Source organism: Petaurus breviceps, unplaced genomic scaffold (genome assembly GCF_028583685.1).
Source record: "Petaurus breviceps papuanus isolate PSGF00001 unplaced genomic scaffold, PetGlider_PUasm1.0 90847, whole genome shotgun sequence".
Classification (NCBI taxonomy): domain Eukaryota; kingdom Metazoa; phylum Chordata; class Mammalia; order Diprotodontia; family Petauridae; genus Petaurus; species Petaurus breviceps.
In genome coordinates, this window is record NW_027187360.1 from 2733395 (window position 1) to 2753019 (window position 19625).

Here is a 19625-nt window from a genome sequence, read left to right on the forward strand (position 1 = left end):
ATGGGTTTACCCTCAGGAGACCCTAAAGTTTAAATCAACATTGTCTTTTCTGTTTTAGGCACTTCTTACTGCAGTGACTTCCCCACACATTGAAATTCATGAAGGTACAATACTTCAGACAGTTAGGACATGTTACAACATCTATCTGGCCAGTAAAAATCTCATTAATCAGACAACTGCCAAGGCCACTCTCACTCAGATGTTGAATGTCATTTTTACCCGAATGGAGAACCAAGCGGTATGTTGTCAGTTACATAATTGGGGTTGATAAGGGTTGTTTCTGTGTGTCTGTGAAAAAAATGTTTGATTTTAGCCGCATGCATGGCCAGGCCTTGAGTGTTGCACCACCGTCATTTCTCCCTTATAGAGATACCTCTGCTTCTGCCGGTGGAACACAGATTGAGAATTAGCCATACATTTCTAGACATGGCTAATGTGTTGAGTTGCTGTGCTTATCTCTGTTATGAGAGGAAGGGTTTTATGAGGAAAGTGGAAAGTTACCTTGATGTAAGTGGGGGAGGAGGAAGGATCTTCTTTATTGGTTTTCTGTACTATCTTAAAACTTTTTTGTTTTTGCTGAAACCAGTTACAAGAAACTTTTAAGATAGGCTGTTATATATTTCCTTAATGTCTTAATAGTAAAATTCACATTTACAAAGTTCTTTCTTTGCAATTCCCTGGTAAGAATGGTGGGGTCTCGGTTGTTATCCTCATTTTACTGTGGCCAAAATATAAAGTTCCAAGCTGAAGGTTGTATCACTAATAGGTGGTGGAATCAAGGTTTGGGGTCTTCTGGCTCCACTTGGGTATAGCTTTTCCTTAAGAGCGCATAATCATTTTTCTCTGTCTGTTGCATGCAAACTTACTTTATTTGGAGGAATGCAAGCCTGTGAATTGTTGAAGAAGTTTTCTTTTTTTCTTACATTTTGTTACTTCTGTTGATAACTTAAGTATCTACTTTTCCTTTTTTTCTCATTGTTTCATGCATATATTCTTTAATTCTCTTTGAATATATTAAGCAGCTACTGTCTTTGGTTGAACTATGCTGCCAATATAAGGCAAATTAGAATGAGTACAGAAGAGCAGAGAATTCTGAATTCAGATGAGGAACAAAGTATAATTAAAGGAGAAAGTACATCAAGCTATATGTGTGCATCAGTCAGTAGAGGCTTCATGAAAGATGACATAACATCCAGACTGGTTTTTGAAAGAGGGGATTATCTGGATTGAATCATCTTATTGTTATTTGACTTTTAGTTACAGGAGGCCAGAGAATTAGAAAAAGCAACTCATCCCAAACCCCAGTCTCCTGTGCTTCAGGCTGTGACAGGATCCCCCAAGTTTAACCAGCTCAAGCACAATCAGCTACCAAGCAAAACATCAACTCCTGAAAAAACTGATTTAACGAATGGTGAACACCAGCGGAGGGGCTCTCATGAAGATAGGATAGAAAATGGAGAAGCTCAACTAGAGGGAGGCCTTCCTTTGTCAGGTATGTCCCAAGTTGTCTGCTTTCTGATTCTGTTGAAAAGAAACCTTGTATTTGAAGGTAAAATGAGATATGACAGTCATGAGTGAAACCTTTTGGAATTCAAGTAAATATCCCCATAGTTTGGGGGCGGCTATGTGGCGCAGTGAATAGATCACCAGCCCTGGAGTCAGAAGGACCTGAGTTCAAATCCGACCTCAGACACTTAACACAAAAAAACTAGCTGTGTGACCTTGGGCAAGTCACTTAACTCCCATTGCCCCTCCAAAAAGCAATAAATAAATAAATATTGCCATAGATCTTCCTTTGTTGGAACTTGTTCTCAACATCTTTCCTTTTTTCAGTTAAAGGCCTAAGGGAATTTATAACACAGAACCTAAAATGTTAGCAGAATCCTAAACAGTCAATCTGGAAATATTTATAAAGCTTCTATAATGTGTAAGTCAGTATGCCACACACAGATAAATGACACAGACCTTGTCAAGAATCTTATAATCTGGTAAGTGGGGAGGATATAAAGCATATACAGAAATAAATGTAATACAAAAGGCTTATGAAAAGTTTGAGGGCAAATGTAACGCTTTTGGCTGAGGGAATCAGCGATTTCATAGAGAGGATGGTTGAATCAGACCTTGTACTTATTTCTCAATCCTTTACAATTTTTCTACTTAAATTAAGTTCTTAAAGGTGTGTAGTGATTTCATAAATACTATAACTAAACTTTCCTTCTTGATCTCTCTGCCTTTCTTGTTGCTATTGAATACCTCCTTCTCTTGGATACTTTTTGTTCCCTTGGCTTTCATGATACTTCTCACTTCTAGTTCTTTTAGCAATCTCCCTATTCTTTTTCCAGTTTTCCTTGCTAGATAATCATCTGTCTCCTGCTATCTAAATATATGTATCCCCCCCATGGCTCAGTCCTGGGTCTTCTGTGTTCTTTTTCTCCATACTCTTTCGTTTGGATCATATCATTACCTCCCATGGCTCCAATTATCTCTGCATTGATGATTTTGAAATTTGTGTATATATAGCTCTAATTTCTTTGCTGAGCTACAATCCCAAGTCTCTGGTGGCCTACTGGGCATCTCAGTTATACCCCTTGACACGTATTTGAAGCAGTGCTATTTCTCAGGTTCATAGTATTTTTTCCTTAAAATGAATGGAATAATTGATCAAGTTCTCCTGTCCATTTTAATTCCTACATTTGATGGCAGGCATTTCTCCAGAGGGGTGATTCTGTGATAAATCGGCATCCATGCTAAGGAAGGAAAAAGAAAACCCATACTTCATGGGAAAGCCAAGGACATGAAAAACAGGTCCCTATCACTAAGTGTCAGATTCTCTCTCACTTTCTTTCCTTTGTAGCTCTTAATACTGTTGATCACTTCCTCTTTAACCTTGATGTTTTTGTTTTCAAGACATTATCTCCTAATTCCCCTACCTGTCTGACTAGTCCTTCTTAGTCTCTTTTACTAAATAATCACACACATACATGATCTACTTCCCACCATCCCAGCCCCTAACTGTCTCCAGCCCTTTTGAGTCCTCAGTTGGCTACAGAGAATATCCTTCAATTCTGCCCCCTAACCTATGCTTTGGATTCTTTGAGCATTGTAGATGTGGTATGAAGGGAAAAGGGAAAATGTTTGACTTATCTTGTGGTTGACTTTGTGCCTGTTCTCAAAGATATGGCCAATTCTTCAGGACTTTGATTGAACTTGAGACACATTCCCATATTTCATGGGCCTACTGTAGGCGATCATGAGCTCACAAAGGACGAAAGTATCAGAGTTAAAGTTCTTGACCTGAATTTCTTATTTAACTCTTAAATCTGCTGAGCCAGTCTGTAGACTCTGTAGCATTCAATGAATACAGCAAACAGATCAGCATTCACTCAGAAGTTTTTGTTCAGTACTTTGTAACTGAACATTTATATATCTTTGTAACATTTCTATATCTTGCATCTATGAGATAGGATAGCAAACAACTGTAGATGGGGTGAGGGCTGAACATAGGCTCTAAGACAGCATTTTTATTTATATTTCCTACTGACATATCAAATCCAACATATCTGAAATGATTCCTCATTTTTCTATTTAAACCTGCCCTTCCTCTAAGTTTTCCTTATTTGTGTTGTTGGAAACATCATCCTTCTATTATATAACTGAAAACTTGAGTCCTCAAGTCTCCCTTCTCTTCTATATCCAATCCATTTCCTGTTGATTTTGCTTCCAAAGTATTTCTCATAATCACTCCTTTCTCCCATTTCACAGAAACACTTCCTCTTTCAAGTTCTTATTACTCCTCCCCCCAAAACTGGTCCCCATGTGACTTCTCCAGTCCATCTTTAACAGAGGTGCCAAAACAATTTTCCTAATGTCTACATCTGACTGAGTCATTCCTCTGCTCAAAAACTTTCAGGACAGGGAGGCTAGGTGGCACAATGAATAGAGCACCGACCTTGGAGTCAGAAGGACCTGAGTTCAAATCCGGCCTCAGACACTTGACACAAAAATTAGCCGTGTGACTTTGGGCAAGTCACTTAACCCCAATTACCCTCCAAAAAGCAAAAAAACCCTTCAGTAATCTTCTGTTGTCTCTTAGTGTCTCAGCCAGGCATTTCAAGGCCCTGTATAATCTGACTCTCACTTATATTTCTTATTTTTTAAAACTTAAGTTTAATTTAAAAAAAAAACCTACTTTTTCATATTGTTTTCATTTCCCATTGACTATCCATTTTCTAAAATAATAATAGCATTTATATAGTGCCTTTTATATTCTAGTACTAAGCTAAGCTCTTAATAAATATTGTCCTGTTTGCAACAACCGTAGGAAATAGGTGATATTATTATCCCTGTTTTACAGTTGAGAAACCTAGACATTTAAGTAATTTACCCGAGGTTATATGGCTAATGTCTTAGGCTGGATTTGAACTCAGTTTTTTCTAACTCCAGGCCAAGGGCTTTATCCACTGTGCTCCAAGAGGCCTCTATAGAAGCCTCCTTTGTAACAAAGAAGTATAGTTAAGCAAAACAGATCAGCACATGGATCATATCTTGTCATAGGCATCATTTTGCACCGTTAGTCTACCTGTTTCCCTAGAGGCCAGAGGCATACTGTATTATCAGGGCTTTGAAGGCAGAATTGATAATTGTGCTGTCCAGAGTTTGGTTGTAGTAGTTTAATGTTGTTTTCCTTAACCTTTTTGTTGTCATTGTGTAAACTGTTTTCCTGAATATGCTTTACTTCACTCTGTATCATGCAAATCTTACAGTTTTCCTGAGTACCTCATATTTGCATTTCTTAATATTGTAATAATTATATTAGTTGTATCAGTGTAATGTTATATTACAATATTACATTTATACCACAGTTTGTTTAGCCATTCCCTAATTGATTCGAACCTACTTTCCTTCAAGTTCTTTGCTACCGAAAAAAGTGATATATCTTTGTATACAGACAGTTCTTGCTTTACAAATAAGTGGATCATTCCACAGACCTCTGTGTTAAGTGATTTTTATGTAATGAGAATTTGTCCACATGGAGAAGGGAGAAAGGGAAGGAGGCAGCAGCCCCGGAAGGGCAGGGGTGAGGGAGAGGGGGCAGTGGCAGCACACAGTTCAAGGACACATTGAGTTGGAAGTGAGAGGAAGAACACACAGTGGGGCAGACTCGTGGGGGCCCTAACAGACACACCAAGAGAAGACAGGTGATAGTTGGGGGCCAGAGAGAGACACTTGGTACCTAAGCACAAATGGACAGAAGACAGACATACAGATATGCTAGGGCTGAACACATGAGAAGGTGGGTAGGGTGGGGCAAAAAATTTCCTCTCTAGTTCCGGTGGTCTCAGACCAAGTCCTCAGTCCAATGGTAGTCTCTCTGTGCCTCCATTCTTCTGCTTTCACTTGGAGGATTTTTAAAAGTTGTTAGGTGTGTGTTTGTTTGTTTGGTTTTGGTGGGTCAGGGCTGGGGGGAGGGGGGGCGGAGTTGTGCACCTGAAGACAGAGAGAAAGCAACAGCAAATGAGAGCAGAAGCAAACAGTACAGTACAATAAAGTTATCACAGGGTTTTGGGGGTTTTTTTGAATGCAGATTTCTTTCAGAATTCTTTTATGTAAATTTAGATTTATGTAATGCAAATTTATATAAAGAGAGAACTGTCTGTCTGTATATGAGAACTTTTCCTGTCTTAAACTTCCTTTTCCTATATGCCTAATAGCAGGCCTGTGGCCTGTTTTTCGAAGGCCACCTGAAGTCCTTTGACATAACCACTGCCAGTTGTGCAGGCCTGCTAATAGTGTTATTGTTGGCTCAAAGAATATATGTGACTTTTCTAGTATAATTCCAAATTGTTTTCTAGATAGCTCTATCTTAATTTCTAGATTCATCTGTCTTAAATTTCCTTTTCCTATATGCCTTATGGTGTTATCTTTGGATCAGTGTATGTATGACTTTTCTAGCATAATTCCAAATTGTTTGGGAGGATCAGTTCATACTTCTACCAAGAGCATTAATGTGCTTGTCTTCTACCAGCCCCTCTAAAATTTATGATTTTCATCATCTTTGCTAGTATGGTATGATGTGAAATCTCAGGGTTATTTTAATATGCATTTCTCCTATTATTGATTTGGAGCATTTTTCCCTATGGTTAGATTATATTTGCTTTGAGAGCAGGGGTTTGGTTTTGCTTTTTGTATATATATTATCCTCAGCTCTTAGCCCAGAGCCAGAAACATAGTAAACACTTAATAAAATGCTTGTTGACTAGTTGGTTATAGTTAATTTTCATTTCTTTTTTTGAAAACTCCTTGTTTAGGGGTGGCTAGGTGGAACAGTGAATAGAGCACCAGCCCTGGAGTCAGGAGGACCTGAGTTCAAATGCAGCCTCAGACACTTAACACTTACTAGCCGTGTGACCTTGGGCAAGTCACTTAACCCCAATCACCCTGCCTTCCCCCCTCCAAAAAAAACCCTCCTTGTTTATACTGAATGACTCTTGTTCATATACAAGGAATAGATATATCCATATATGTATGGCAGGCATAGATGTTGGGTGTCAGACTTTTGTCAGATATATTTGTTGCAAAGATTTTTTTTCCTAGTAAGCAGCTTCTCTTTTTATTCTAGCTGCATTGATTGTGCTTATGCCAAAGTCTTAAGACTTTATGTAGTTAAAAGTATTTATCTTATTTTTTTATTATTTTATTTACTTTTTAAAGAATTTTCTCCCAGCCATAGTTATATTTACCTCCCTTTTAAAAAAATGATTCTTACCTACCTTTCCAGCATCTTTTCAAATCATTCTCCTTGTACTCTAGCCAAATTGGACTACAAACTTGTTCCATGAAATCAGCATTCCATCTCCTACCCCCATTCATTTACACAAGCTATCACTTATCCCTATAATGCACGACCTCCTTATCACTACCTGTCTAGAATCATGACCTTACTGGTCTTATATGACTCAAAAAGGTTGTGACTTGTTGCCTTTATGACTTTGGGCCAGTGGTAGAGCTAAGATTCAAACCCAGGGACTCTGCCTCCAGTTCTGGCATTCTTGTCACTATACAGTACTGTCCCCATGGGCTTAATGACAATCATATAGTATTTTAAAGTTTGCAAAGCACTTTGTGTCTTTTATCTCATTTGATTCTCATTTCAGACAACCTGTTAAAATCAGTACTACAGGCATTATTCAGGAAGGGAACTGAGCCTTAGAGAGATGATGTCTTATGTCTGGTCATGGTAGTAAGGTCAGGCTTTGGTCTTCCTCACTTTCAGGCTAGCTCTCCTTTCCTGTGTCTGTCAGTTTTCCCTCATAGTTTAGATCTAGTGCCACCTCTTCCATGACTTCTTCCCTCATATCCCTTAGTTCTTGGTGCTCTTTTATTCCCAACTTTCTTCTTTCCTAGGGTCTTTTGTTTGCTTCCATATCCCATATCTCTTTTACTTTGAGTTACATTTCTCTTTGTATATATTCTGCCCCAGCAGTAGGGTAGAAGCCCTCCCAGGGCAGAGACAATTTTGTTTTTGTCTTCTGCTCTTCCTCCTCTCCCCTGGTTCAGTTCTTAGAATATGCCATGTCCATAAGGCTAAAAGAGCATGTTGAAATCAGATTATAAATCAGGATTCAAACTTTATTTAGTAAGCATTAGAGACCTTTACATATAACCTCTCATTTTACATTTAGACTCAAAGAGGGGAAGTGATTTGTATGTTTGAACCCTGACGTTCTGAGTCTTTTCATTTGACTCTATTACCTGTCTTTCTCAGGGAACAAAATCCAGAAGGACAGAATAGTATATAGAATATTGTACTTGGCATCAAAAGACCCTATTATTATCTGAGGTCTCCTGCCAATAAGTTGTGTGGTCTTAGGCAAGTCACTTCCCCCTCTGAGCCCCTGGCTTCTTCATCTATAAAATGGTGATTATAATACAATTATCCCTTTCACATCTTGGGAGTTAGGGGTGCAGCATTCCCCACGATCTGAAAAATCCACATAAAATTTTTTGGCCCTACTTTCATACAAGAGAAGAAGTCTGAATTTTTTTTATGGAGTATTTACAGTACCTTATTATAAAATTTGGGTTAAGTATTCAGTTATAGGCTTTTTGTCATCTGTAGCTTACACAAAATTCCCATTTAATTTCCTTTGCCAACAAGATATAGTGAAACCCTGATGGGGAAAGTCCATGATGTGGAAGGGATAAGGGATAACCATACTTGTACTGTCTACCTGCCAGTGTTCTGTGAGACTCAAAGGAGATAATATATGTAAAGTACTTTTCAATGTATACATCTTAACTGTTACTACTATTACAGTTAGTATGTTGTTGTCACCAACTTTTTTTGGCATCTAAACTGTGCTTGGAATGCTTCTTGGCTCCTTTTCTTCTCATTTAATCAACAAGCATTTATTAAGTACATACTAGCACTATGTTAGATGTTAGGATTACAAAAGCAAAACTGTCCCTGACCTCATGAAGTTTACGTTCTGTTGGTGGGAGATAACATGTGTACATATAGGGAGCATTTGTGTGTGTGTTTATGTGTGTGTATGTATACACACACAAATTTGGTTATTTTTTGGAGGAAGACACTAACCTCTAGGGGAACTGGGAAAGGCTCCATGTACATGATGGTCTTGAAGACGGCCAGGAATTCCAAGAGGCAGAGGTGAAGAGCGGAATGTATTGCAGGAATGAAGGACAATCAGTGCAAAGGCATGGAGATAGGAGATAGGGCATCATGTGTGAGTAACAGTAAGAAGACTGGTTTGTCTATACTTTAGAATGTGTGATAGTTGAATGATCTATAATAGACTGGAAAAATAGGATGGGGCCACATTTCTGTTAAATGGCAAACAGAGGAGTTTATATTCATGCAAGAGGTAGTAGAGAGCTCCTAAAGTGTTTTTGTTTGGGGGTGGGGAGTGATACCATTAGACATATGCTTTAGGAAAATCATTTTGATGACAGTGACGATGGATTGAAGTAGGGAGAGACATAAGGCTGAAAGACCAAATAAGGTTCAGTGTATGTAGCAGGGTGTATGAAGAGAAGATGTATGTGAGAGATGTCATGGAGGTAAAGATGACAAGATTTGGCAACTGAATGGGTATATGGACTGAGGGAAGGTGAGGAGTGTAATATGACACCTAAGGGTACATGGAAGGATAGTGGTATCTAACATTCAGTTGATCAATAAACATTTATAAGGTTCCTACAATGTGCCAGGCACTGTGCTAACTGCTAAATGCCCTTAACAGTAATAGACCAGTTCTCATAATATAGGAGTGAATATTTGGAGGGGAAAACCTGTGTTCTTTTTTGGACATTTTGAGTTTGAGATGTCTATGGGATATTCAGTTCAAAATGTTCAGTAGACAGTTATTGATGTGGGACTAGAGCTCAGGAGAGAAATGAGGGCTAAAAATATATACATATATATCGGGGAACCATGTTCATGAAGATGGTAATTTTAAGCTAATGGGAGCTAATAAAGTCACCATTCTTGTCAGCTATTACTCTAGCTTTTAAATGGGACAACTTCTTCTTTACTCTTGAATTCTTAATTTCTTTTTGTCCAGTTTAAAAAACATTCCATACTAGATAATAAATATTTTGAAGTAGATAAGAAGTATATATATGGTTTTAGATTAAGTTAACACAAAATTAGGTAGTTTGTAACTCAATTGTATAAAATTGGGGCCTAAAATTAAGACCTTTAAAGAATTTTCTTTTTGTTTCTGTGCAACTACAGTCAATCCTCAATTTTTGCACCAGGTAAAGTACCTAGAAAATGATGTGAAGGTCAAAAATGTGAATGTTGATACACTGAACTTATGAGAAATATGGGGTTAGATTCCTGCAAACTCCAAAAAATTGTAATCTTTCTCTAGAGATTGCTGAAAATACACTTTTCTGCACACAATTCTTTATAACAAAACAATGAATTCTGATAATAAGCACTTTCTGGAGTGGATTCATGAACACTTTTACAAATACTTTCTTCCTTTTTGTGGATATAATAATTTGCTAATTACTTTATACCAAACTTCAGTTTGACAGTGGCTACAGATACTGACACAAAGTTTGTTTAATATATTTATTTTTTTCACTGAACTGCATTACTGATTTTGCACACTTGACCTTAAAACTCAGAGGACTTAAACTATACATAATGGCAACACAAAGCTCCAGTTTAAAGAGAAACAGTGAAAGTATGTAATGTATGCATGGGGAGCTCTTTGCAACTATAGGGTAAATAAGACCAGTGCCTAGGATACCAGTTGCTCCATAACCTTGCCTGCATCACACTTCTCACTTTATTCCTGTACTGTGCATAGTTGTGAATGTGTGCAGTTGCCAATGCAAAAGTGAAAATAAGGTTGCTAATAAAATCATGCAAATGCTTGAAGTTTTGAAAATCAAACTCAAGAATGTTGAGGAGTGGCTGTTCTTCCCTTTCCTGCCCAATTAGTATCTTATCATCCTTAAAAAATAGAATGTTAGAGTTAACTCAGTCTCCTTATTTTAGTATTAAGACAACTGAGGTTTGGAGAAATGAAGTAAATTGCTCAAGGTTTTACTTCTAATTAGTGGCAGAACTGACACTGAAATTTAGATCACTTGATTCCCCACATACAACAGTGATTTTTCTAAAGCTGGTTTTCTTCAAGGTAGCTCAAGGTCCTCCTTTTCCATAAAACCTTTCCTGGACCCGTTCACTTGCTGATGTTTTTAACTTTCAACTCCTTAAAGTTTACCTTGTATCTGCATTGTATGTTTTTTGTATATAAATCTACATATGTATTATGCTATCTCTCCTGTTTTAAAATGCAAGCTCTTTGAGGCCAGGTACTTTGCCATTTTTTCTTTGTGCCCCCAGCATCTAATACAGTGTCTGGTTTATAGTATGTGATTAATAAATGCTTACTGCTTAATTGATTGCACTTATGTCTTGTAATGATCACTGTTTTCCCTTAAGTACTCATAAATCATTCTCAATCACATGTTGAACAAATGAAAAAGTATTTATTTTCTAGAACATATTTAATACATTTCTAGAATTTTGAGAGGAGTAAAAGTCAAACTTACCAGGCTGTTTGAAGAATTCATCTTCTCCTTTTGGAAAAATAGAACTTGTCTATCGTCTTGAAATGCCTCCCCCATTTTCCATAATACAAATCATTATAAATTTAAGGTGTGTGCCTGTGTGGATACCCTGGTAGTAGGTAGGTAGACAGATAGATAGACAGACAGACAGATAGATATAGATTTAAATATATACACCCACACACATTACAGAAAAGGGGAAATTCAGTAGAATATGAATAGATATGATTTGGTGACTTACAGGTTTTAGAGGCAGTATATTCAAATGGTATTGTAGAATTTTGCAAGTATAAGCTTTAAATGATACTCTCTGTAGTACTTGATCCATTTTATCTTCTGAGCAGTTCCTTTAAAAAAAATTGGTAATGTTCTTTACCTTTTTGCCCTCTTGTATCTCTCCTGGAAATCTTTGGACATGTAGGTTCTGAGGAAACCCCTATTGAAGGAGCTCATGAAGTGGTGAAGGGCATCTTAGAAGATGTCGTAACATCTGCTGTTAAAGGTAAATGAATGTCTTAAATATATGTTAATGTGGGTGGACTTTTTTCTTTTTTTTTTCAATTAAGTTAAAAAACCTTTTCCTTGGAACCCAAAAATTATAAATTTATTTTTCATTAACTTTGATTGCAATTAAATTTGAGACAGGAGTGTGATAAAGCATCTAGCCATCACCTATTTTAATAGTGTCAGAAGATGTCATTAGGTGTTAGAAGGCTTTCCATTTATTACACTAAAGTATATCTTGACACTTGCAGAGTTTTTCCTGTTTTCTGGTGCCAGTCACTGATAATGATAGGTATGGGGAGGGAATACAGCCAGTAGATTATGGAGTCTTTTAGTCCCAGGTTGACTACTAAACCCACTGTGTACCCTGAAATAAGCCACTCATTCACTCTAGATTTTCCTTACCAGTAAGTTGAGAAGGCTAGATTTGATGTTTTTTTTTTTTATTCCTTTTAACTTTAAAATGATTCTATGTAGTCAGTCCTTTTAGATAGAGGTTTTTTTAATTGCAAATACTGATTTTGTGGTGTTATGCATTCCCATTTTAAGAAGCCACAGGAAAACATGGTTTGTTGGAAACTCAGAGAGTCCTGGGAGAATTGGAGACCAAGGACCTTACTTCTAGTGGAATTGATGAAAACTCCCAAACCAATGGAATTGCAGATGATAGGCAGTCATTATCATCAGCTGATAATCTGGTATGAGATTGTTGATATGGTGATAACTGTTTTGTATAGCCAAGTTAAATTTTTTTGTGTTTCTTTTTTAATGAAACTTCCTCTTAAGTAGTTCTTATATGACATGACATTGTAAGATCAGAGGTGATCCTGGGGTCTTGAAGGTCTGATTGATACAGGCATTAACTTTAACAGCTTCTATCAAGTTGAAAAGACTTTGAGGACAAGTCTGGGGGTGGGCTATATATCTCTGATCGAAAGACCAGGTAAGCTGCTTGACCACCAGGTGATAAAGTTTTTTAACCTCAGATACTCGCAACAGCAGCCTTTTAAGACTGGGAGTGTTTACACCCTGGGTTGGTGAAGGAGTACCTTTATTGGATACACAGATCCTTTAAATTGAAGTAAGCTTTTTTATACAAAATAAAATTGAAATAAAAATAAAGTAGTAAACATCAAGCTCCAGTTGAATTTCAGCCAAATAATAATTATGAGGTTTAGTAGTTTAGATTCCATTTTCTGTACCCCTAGAAAGTCTCCACTCTGCTGTGAATAGCTAAGTCATTCATAGTTGATCATCTTATAGTATTGCTATTACTATGTACAATGTTCTCTTGGTTCTGTTTACTTCACTTTGCATCACTTCTTGTTAGTCTTTCCAGGTTGTTCTGAAATCATCCTGCTCATCATTTCTTGTAGCATAATAGTATTCCACTGCAACCATGTACCACAACTTGTTCAGCCATTCCCAAATTGATGGGCATTCCCTCAATTTCCAATTCTTTGCCACCACAAAAAGAGCTACTATAAATATTTTTTGTACTAAATTTATTCTAGAACCAACAGGGCTGAATATTTTTGAGAAAAGGAGTGAACTTTGGCACCTCTGGGGAGAATGAACTGGCTTGCTGGAGACAAGAAGCAGATAGTTCCTTTCTTTTTTTTTCTTTTTTTTTTTTCTTTTTGGAGGGGGGAAGGCAGGGCAATGGGGGTTAAATGACTTGCCCAAGGTCACATCGCTAGTCAGTGTTAAGTGCCTGAGGCCAGATTTGAACTCAGGTCCTCCTGACTCCAGAGTCAGTGCTCTATTCACTGCACCACCTAGTCTCCCCTAGATAGTTTCTTGTAGTACTACACGAGAGAATTAATGAAGACTTTACATAAAGTAGTGACTGAAGTGGAGAAAAGAGGATGAATCTGATAGAGATTATGGCAATATACCCGTAACATTTGACAACTGATAGAATGTAGAAAGTGAGGGAAGGGTAAGATTCAAGAGTGACTCAGATTGTGAACTTGGGTGGGCACAAGAATGAGGGTGCTCTAAATAGAAACAGACAGATTTAAAGGAGAAACAGTTCTGAAGGAAATATAATTTTCTTTTGGACATGTTGAATTTGAGATACTTATGTTATCCAGGTGAGAATGGCCAACCGGCCAAGTGATACAGGATTGGATGTCAGGAAAGAGACGAGCGAGATATATAAATTTGGAAATTAACTGCATAGAGATGATAATTTATGCCTGGGAATCAATGAGACCACCTGAGGAGAAAATGTTGAGATAGAAAAAGTCCCAGGAAAATGTCTTGGGGACTCTTCTGACTTACTTTTGGGAGATGAATGATAACCCAATGAAAGGAGCTACATGAGAGTAAAGAGTAATGTCTCACAAGGCAAGGGAGGACAAAATATCTTAGATAAGGAGGAATGTCAGTGGTGTTAAAATTTAGAGGGAAAGATGAGGCCTAAGAAAAACAGCCAGGGAATTTATTGTCTGAGATTATTGGAGTGTTGCTTTATCTTGCCTGGTTTCTGAATTAATTGTGCTTGTTTATAAAATAAGCTTAATCCTGTCGGTACAAACTTTTTTGGGGAGGTGTGGAGAGGCAGTTGGGGCTAAGTGATTTGCCCAGGGTCATATAACTAGTAAGTCTGTTGGTAAAAACTTTTGAATCAAACATAGTTTTCATTTTCAGTTTTCCTATAACTCCCTCCACCCTTGAAGTCCAAGTTCCAGGGCATAATTAAGTTCTTTGATCTATTCAACTCTTTTGAAGAAGTAAATCTGCTAATTTTACAATTTTTTTAAAAGCCATCATTTTGACTGTTTTTTGTTTTACTTTAACATTAGGAATCAGATGCACATGGACCTCAAGTGGCTGCTAAATTTTCTCACATTCTGCAGAAAGATGCCTTTCTAGTGTTCAGGTCGCTCTGCAAGCTCTCCATGAAGCCACTAGGTGAAGGACCCCCAGATCCCAAGTAAGGAAGTTTATCAGAATGTATCTTCCCCACCATGTTCCAGAAGCAATTTATGGTTTTCTACAGTGAAAGGGATTAGCATTAGTCATCCTGTTTTGATGCTTCTTGCACTGCAGGAAGTTTCAGCACCAAGTCTTCAGTTTATGAACCTTTTTATAATTATTGTAGTCTTTCCTTATGGGTTCATATTTAAGCCCTTGGGCTTATCCTTTTCTGCAGCCACTGAAGCTAAACTTTCTCAGAAGTTTTAAAAGAAAACTCCTTAATTCTTCTGGTGCAGGACAGAGCTGATCATAATGAATTAGCAGAAAACATTTAGATTTTTCTAGCTGTTAGGTGGGAAAGCAGCTAGACTTGAGACTAGATCTACTTTACCTCATCATGCCTCAAGTTTGCACAGTAAGTCAGGGACAGAGCCCAACTCATGACTTCCTGACTGCTGCAGAAAAGATACCCTCAGTGACATAAAGGCAAATAAATATTCTTGTTAGAAGATGTTAAGGAACAACAATATTTTAAAGACTACATTTTGTTTTTTATCTTCAGATCTCATGAACTACGTTCAAAGGTGGTTTCCCTTCAGCTGCTTCTCTCAGTGTTGCAAAATGCTGGCCCTGTCTTCAGGACCCATGAAATGTTCATCAATGCAATTAAGCAATACCTCTGTGTGGCATTATCCAAAAATGGAGTTTCTTCAGTGCCTGATGTTTTTGAGCTGTCTCTTGCCATTTTTCTCACACTTCTTTCAAACTTTAAGACACATTTGAAAATGCAGATTGAGGTATAGTCATTGAATTTTGTTTTTGATTAGTTGATAGCATCTGAACTGCTCCATTCACAATTAGAAACTAGGGCTTTAAAAACCAAGACTACTTGGGAAAGGAGCTTTGCATTTCCAGAAGAAGAAAGATTGTTTGGGGGGTAGAGTTACATAAAGTATTGAATTATTACCTATCTGTTAAATCTTTCCTTTTGGTTTTCATTCATACAGGTATTTTTCAAAGAGATTTTCTTGAACATTTTAGAAACATCAACAAGTTCTTTTGAGCATAAATGGATGGTTATTCAGACTCTGACTAGGATTTGTGCAGGTATTTCATTCATTTAGTTATCATTTATCAAACATCTTGCTATGGGTAATGCCATGAGCTCTGTGCTAGGTACTGGGGTAACTATACTAATCAGTAAGGCTTAAAAAATATGACTATCTCTAATGCTGCAGTACAGCTGCTGTGGATCAAAAGAATGGGATGGCTTTAGTGAGATACAGCTGTGAGAGAGCTAGAGGAAGTGTTCCTTTCTAAGAGAATTTGTTTTCTTGAAGAGGTAAATAGCTTTGCGTTGTACCATATTAGATTTATGTCATTTTATTCTATGTTAAGGAAGAATCTCACTTTGGATTAATAGAAGAGTCACAAACTATACCTCATTCAAATAACCAGTTTTTGAGGTAGATAAAGCAGAAGTTTCCATTATGCATTTTATGAATGAGGTTATGAATCCAGTTCGTGATGTAGATGGTATCACTTCCATATTTTCACCAAGTTGAAGACCATCATACTAATCACTCAAATGCACAGCCTCAGAACTATACTTGATTCCTCTCTCTCACCCCACATAGCTAACCAATTACCAAATCTTTTTGTATTTTGATATCTATGATATGTCTTATACATCTCCTTCACTCTCTTCACACTACTACCATCCTAGTTCAACCCATTATCATCTTTCCTGCAGACTGTTGTGGTAGTCTCCTAAATTGATCTTCCTGCCTCAAATGTCTTCTTACTATTATCTGTTTTCTGCATAGCTACGAAAGTGATTTTCCTAAAGCAAAAGTCTTTAATGTGTCACCTCCCTACTCAGTAAATGAGAGTAATTCCTTAGTACTCCAAGGGTTCAGTTTAAATGCCTCTGTTTGGCATTTGATGCTTATCCCAAGCTTTTCCTCTTAACCTGCTTTTTCCAACCTTCCTTTACATTACTTCCCTTTATTCAATTTTACCTTCTAGCCATACTGACCTTCTTGCTATTTTTTTTTTTAAAGAAATTGGGGTTAAGTAACTTGCTCAAGGTTACACAGCCAGTTATTTCTGGGTGTGGTGCTAAGTGTCTGAGCCTGGATTTGATCCCCAGGTCATCCTGACACTGGAGCTGGTGCTCTTACTCGCTGAGCCACCTGGCTGCCCCTTCTTCTTGCCATTTCTAACTGTGTTTTTACACTGGCTGTCCCTTATCCCTGGGATTCATTCCCCCCCCCCCTTTAAATCCCTATTTCTATAAAGAATTAGCTCAAATATATGGGGCCTCACTACAGGTAGTGTCTTTTTCTTCAACGTTACATCATGACTGTTTTGTATATGTTTTGTGTCTTCTTGTGCTTGTTGTTTTGCTTTTTAGAATGTTAGCTCCTTGAGGATAGAGATGTTTTCCTTTTTTTTTTTTTTTGGTATTACAAGTGCCTGGCATATTAGAGGCACTTAGAAATGACAAGACTTGACAAGTGTTAAGCACTTAGAAATGCTTATTGAAGGAGCAGAGACAAGATGGAGGATTAGGGGCAGCCAGCCAGCTGAACCCTTCCAAGATTCCCCTCCAAACAACTTTAAAATAATGCCTCAAATCAAATTTTGGAGTGGCAGAACTTGTGGCCTCAAGGCCACATGTGGCCCTCTAGGTTCTCAAGGGCAGACTGAATCCAAACAAAAGGATTTGTTCTGTAAAACTTGAACTAGGGGCAGCTAGGTGGCACAGTGAATAGAGCACCGACCCTGGAGTCAGGAGGATCTGAGTTCAAATTCGGCCTCAGACACTTAACCACTTACTAGCCGTGTAACCTTGGGCAAGTCAACCCCAATTGCCTTGCCTTTCCATCTCCAAAAAGACAAAAACAAACAAAAAAAAAAAACTTGGAGTAGTCAAAAGGCCGCACCCAAGGACGGAGAAGACCACATGTCACCTCAAGGCTGCAGGTTCCCCATCTCTGCTTAAGAGGTAGGCAGAAGAAGTCTGTAACACTGGAGTGTTGATCTGTACAGAACCTATACATGCAGCAGCAGCAAGGATAGCTACAGCAGCAACAGGGGTTCTTAGCCCAAAGACAGTGGTCACACAGATGCTCAAAAAGAGATTACAGGGGACCTTTTGCTGGCACTGGGCACAGCTGGTGCTGATTGGCAATTCTATTGCCCTATGCAGTTGTGGGTTGCAGTTCCAGGGCACAAAGGAGCGCTGGAGGTCAGTCACAAGGGAGCAGGGCCCCTGTTTACAGTACCACAGCAGAGAAGAGTGCCAGAGCATGTAGTTGTAGGGGAGCAGTGGCCTTTCCTGAGTAAAAACCAGAGCATAGACCAGGAGCAATGACCACACCTCTCCTAGGATCATACCACCATGGAAGCCCCAAAAACTTACATACCACCAGAACTAGCTCTGAAAACAGCAGCACAAAAAAGCCTGAAGATTGGGACAATGACTCTCCACCACAGGCAAACAGAGAACAATTTTAACATAAAGTTCAAAGTCAAGAAATAAGCTGGAAAAATGAGCAAAAGGCAAAAAAAGAAAAAAATATTTTGACCATAAAAAATTACTACAGTGGGAGGGAAGAGGGAAGGTGTAAAATCAGAACTCAACACTGTGAAAACAGCTACCAAAAAAGCATCAAAGAAAAATGTTAACTGGACCCAAACCCAATAAGAATTCATGGAAGCATTAAAGAAGGAGATAAGAGGGGCAGAGTAAAAATGGGAAAAGAAATGAGAGTGATGCAAAAAAAATTACTAAAAGAGAATTAACCAAAAAAAGAGAATTAATAGTCTGGAAAAAAAGGCACAAAAATTTTTTTTTAAGAAAATAACACCTTAAAAAACAGTATAGCCTGTTGGTAAAAAGAGGGTCAGAAATTCACTGAAGAAACAAACTCCTTAAAAGGGATAAGTGGACACACAAACATAAAATAAAGGTCATGAGTAAAATTTATCATATAGGGAAACTCTTGTGTAAGCCATATTAATCAATGGTTTTAGGCTACGTAAAGTAATGACTCTGTGTGTGTGTGTATGTATGTATGTGAGCATACCTGCCAAAACAAAGATAGGAACTACCATATTTCGTGCCAATTTTTTTTTTTTTTGCAAAACAGTGGGGTGCAGCCATTATATGAAGCTTTTAACATTTTTTGTTATTACTTAAGAATTGTCTATTACTAAAGTGTGTCACTGGCAGAGAAACTGTACAGTTCAGCTAGCCCAGGAAGATGCAAGTCTTACCATATCACATGACTTATTCCTGGCAGCTTTGCCTGCTTACCTGCTCCCCTTAGGCTCTTCATTGGGTTGAGTAATAATACCATTAGTACTGCAGTTCTCTAAACAAACCATGCTTTTGGAAATATATTGACAATGCGCATGTGCTGAGAATTCTAGGCTTGCGGCTCGCAATGTGAGAGGTAAATACCATATGCCACTGGTGAATACATTGCTGCTGTGTTTACCTTTTAATCAATTAACGAAACAGAATTATACCATTCTACAGTTATGCAATGAAAGATTATAAACCAATTTGTGGATTGTAAAAATAGGATGCAGTGTTTATGCAGTGAAAAACAGTATATAAATATAAACACAAAACACCTTTTATACAAACAGATCTAAATAATTGAAGTAATATTTATTGTACATGGGTAATTTTAAAAATTATAATTTTACCTAATTAATTTATGTAACACCATCCAATTACATTATTTTAAAATTATCTGATTAAGTCAGAAGAAAATAACAGGGTTCATTTGGAAGAGCAGAGGGTCAGGAACTTAAGGTAAACCAGGGGGAAAAGATGTGAAGAAACTAGATTCAGTAGTATTAGACCTTAAGCCATATTATACGATGAGAGCAGTGTTGGAGGATAAAATGGATAATTTTGATAGGTTATTTCCTGTATAAAAAAAACCCTCTATAGTCAAGAATAGAGGAAATACAGAAAAATTGGGGGGGGGAGCTCTCATAGACAGCCCCCCACATAGAATGTGATTGGGTTAGAATATGGTTGTAGTGTAGGAAACTATGGACCA

General features: G+C 37.7%; 2 protein-coding genes across 2 annotated transcripts in view; both read left to right on the top strand.

The window, feature by feature from the left end:
- The window catches only part of CSE1L (chromosome segregation 1 like), a 415445-nt gene that overhangs the window by 219211 nt on the left and 176609 nt on the right, over positions 1–19625 (top strand). The window lies entirely within an intron of this gene.
- Positions 1–19625, top strand: part of ARFGEF2 (ARF guanine nucleotide exchange factor 2) — a 132343-nt gene that overhangs the window by 42643 nt on the left and 70075 nt on the right. The window contains exons 5-11 of the mRNA XM_069072365.1: positions 59–238; positions 1258–1492; positions 11534–11614; positions 12166–12314; positions 14427–14557; positions 15104–15338; positions 15549–15648. Coding sequence (XP_068928466.1) covers positions 59–238; positions 1258–1492; positions 11534–11614; positions 12166–12314; positions 14427–14557; positions 15104–15338; positions 15549–15648 — 1111 coding nt within the window. The remainder of the gene's footprint in view (positions 1–58; positions 239–1257; positions 1493–11533; positions 11615–12165; positions 12315–14426; positions 14558–15103; positions 15339–15548; positions 15649–19625) is intronic.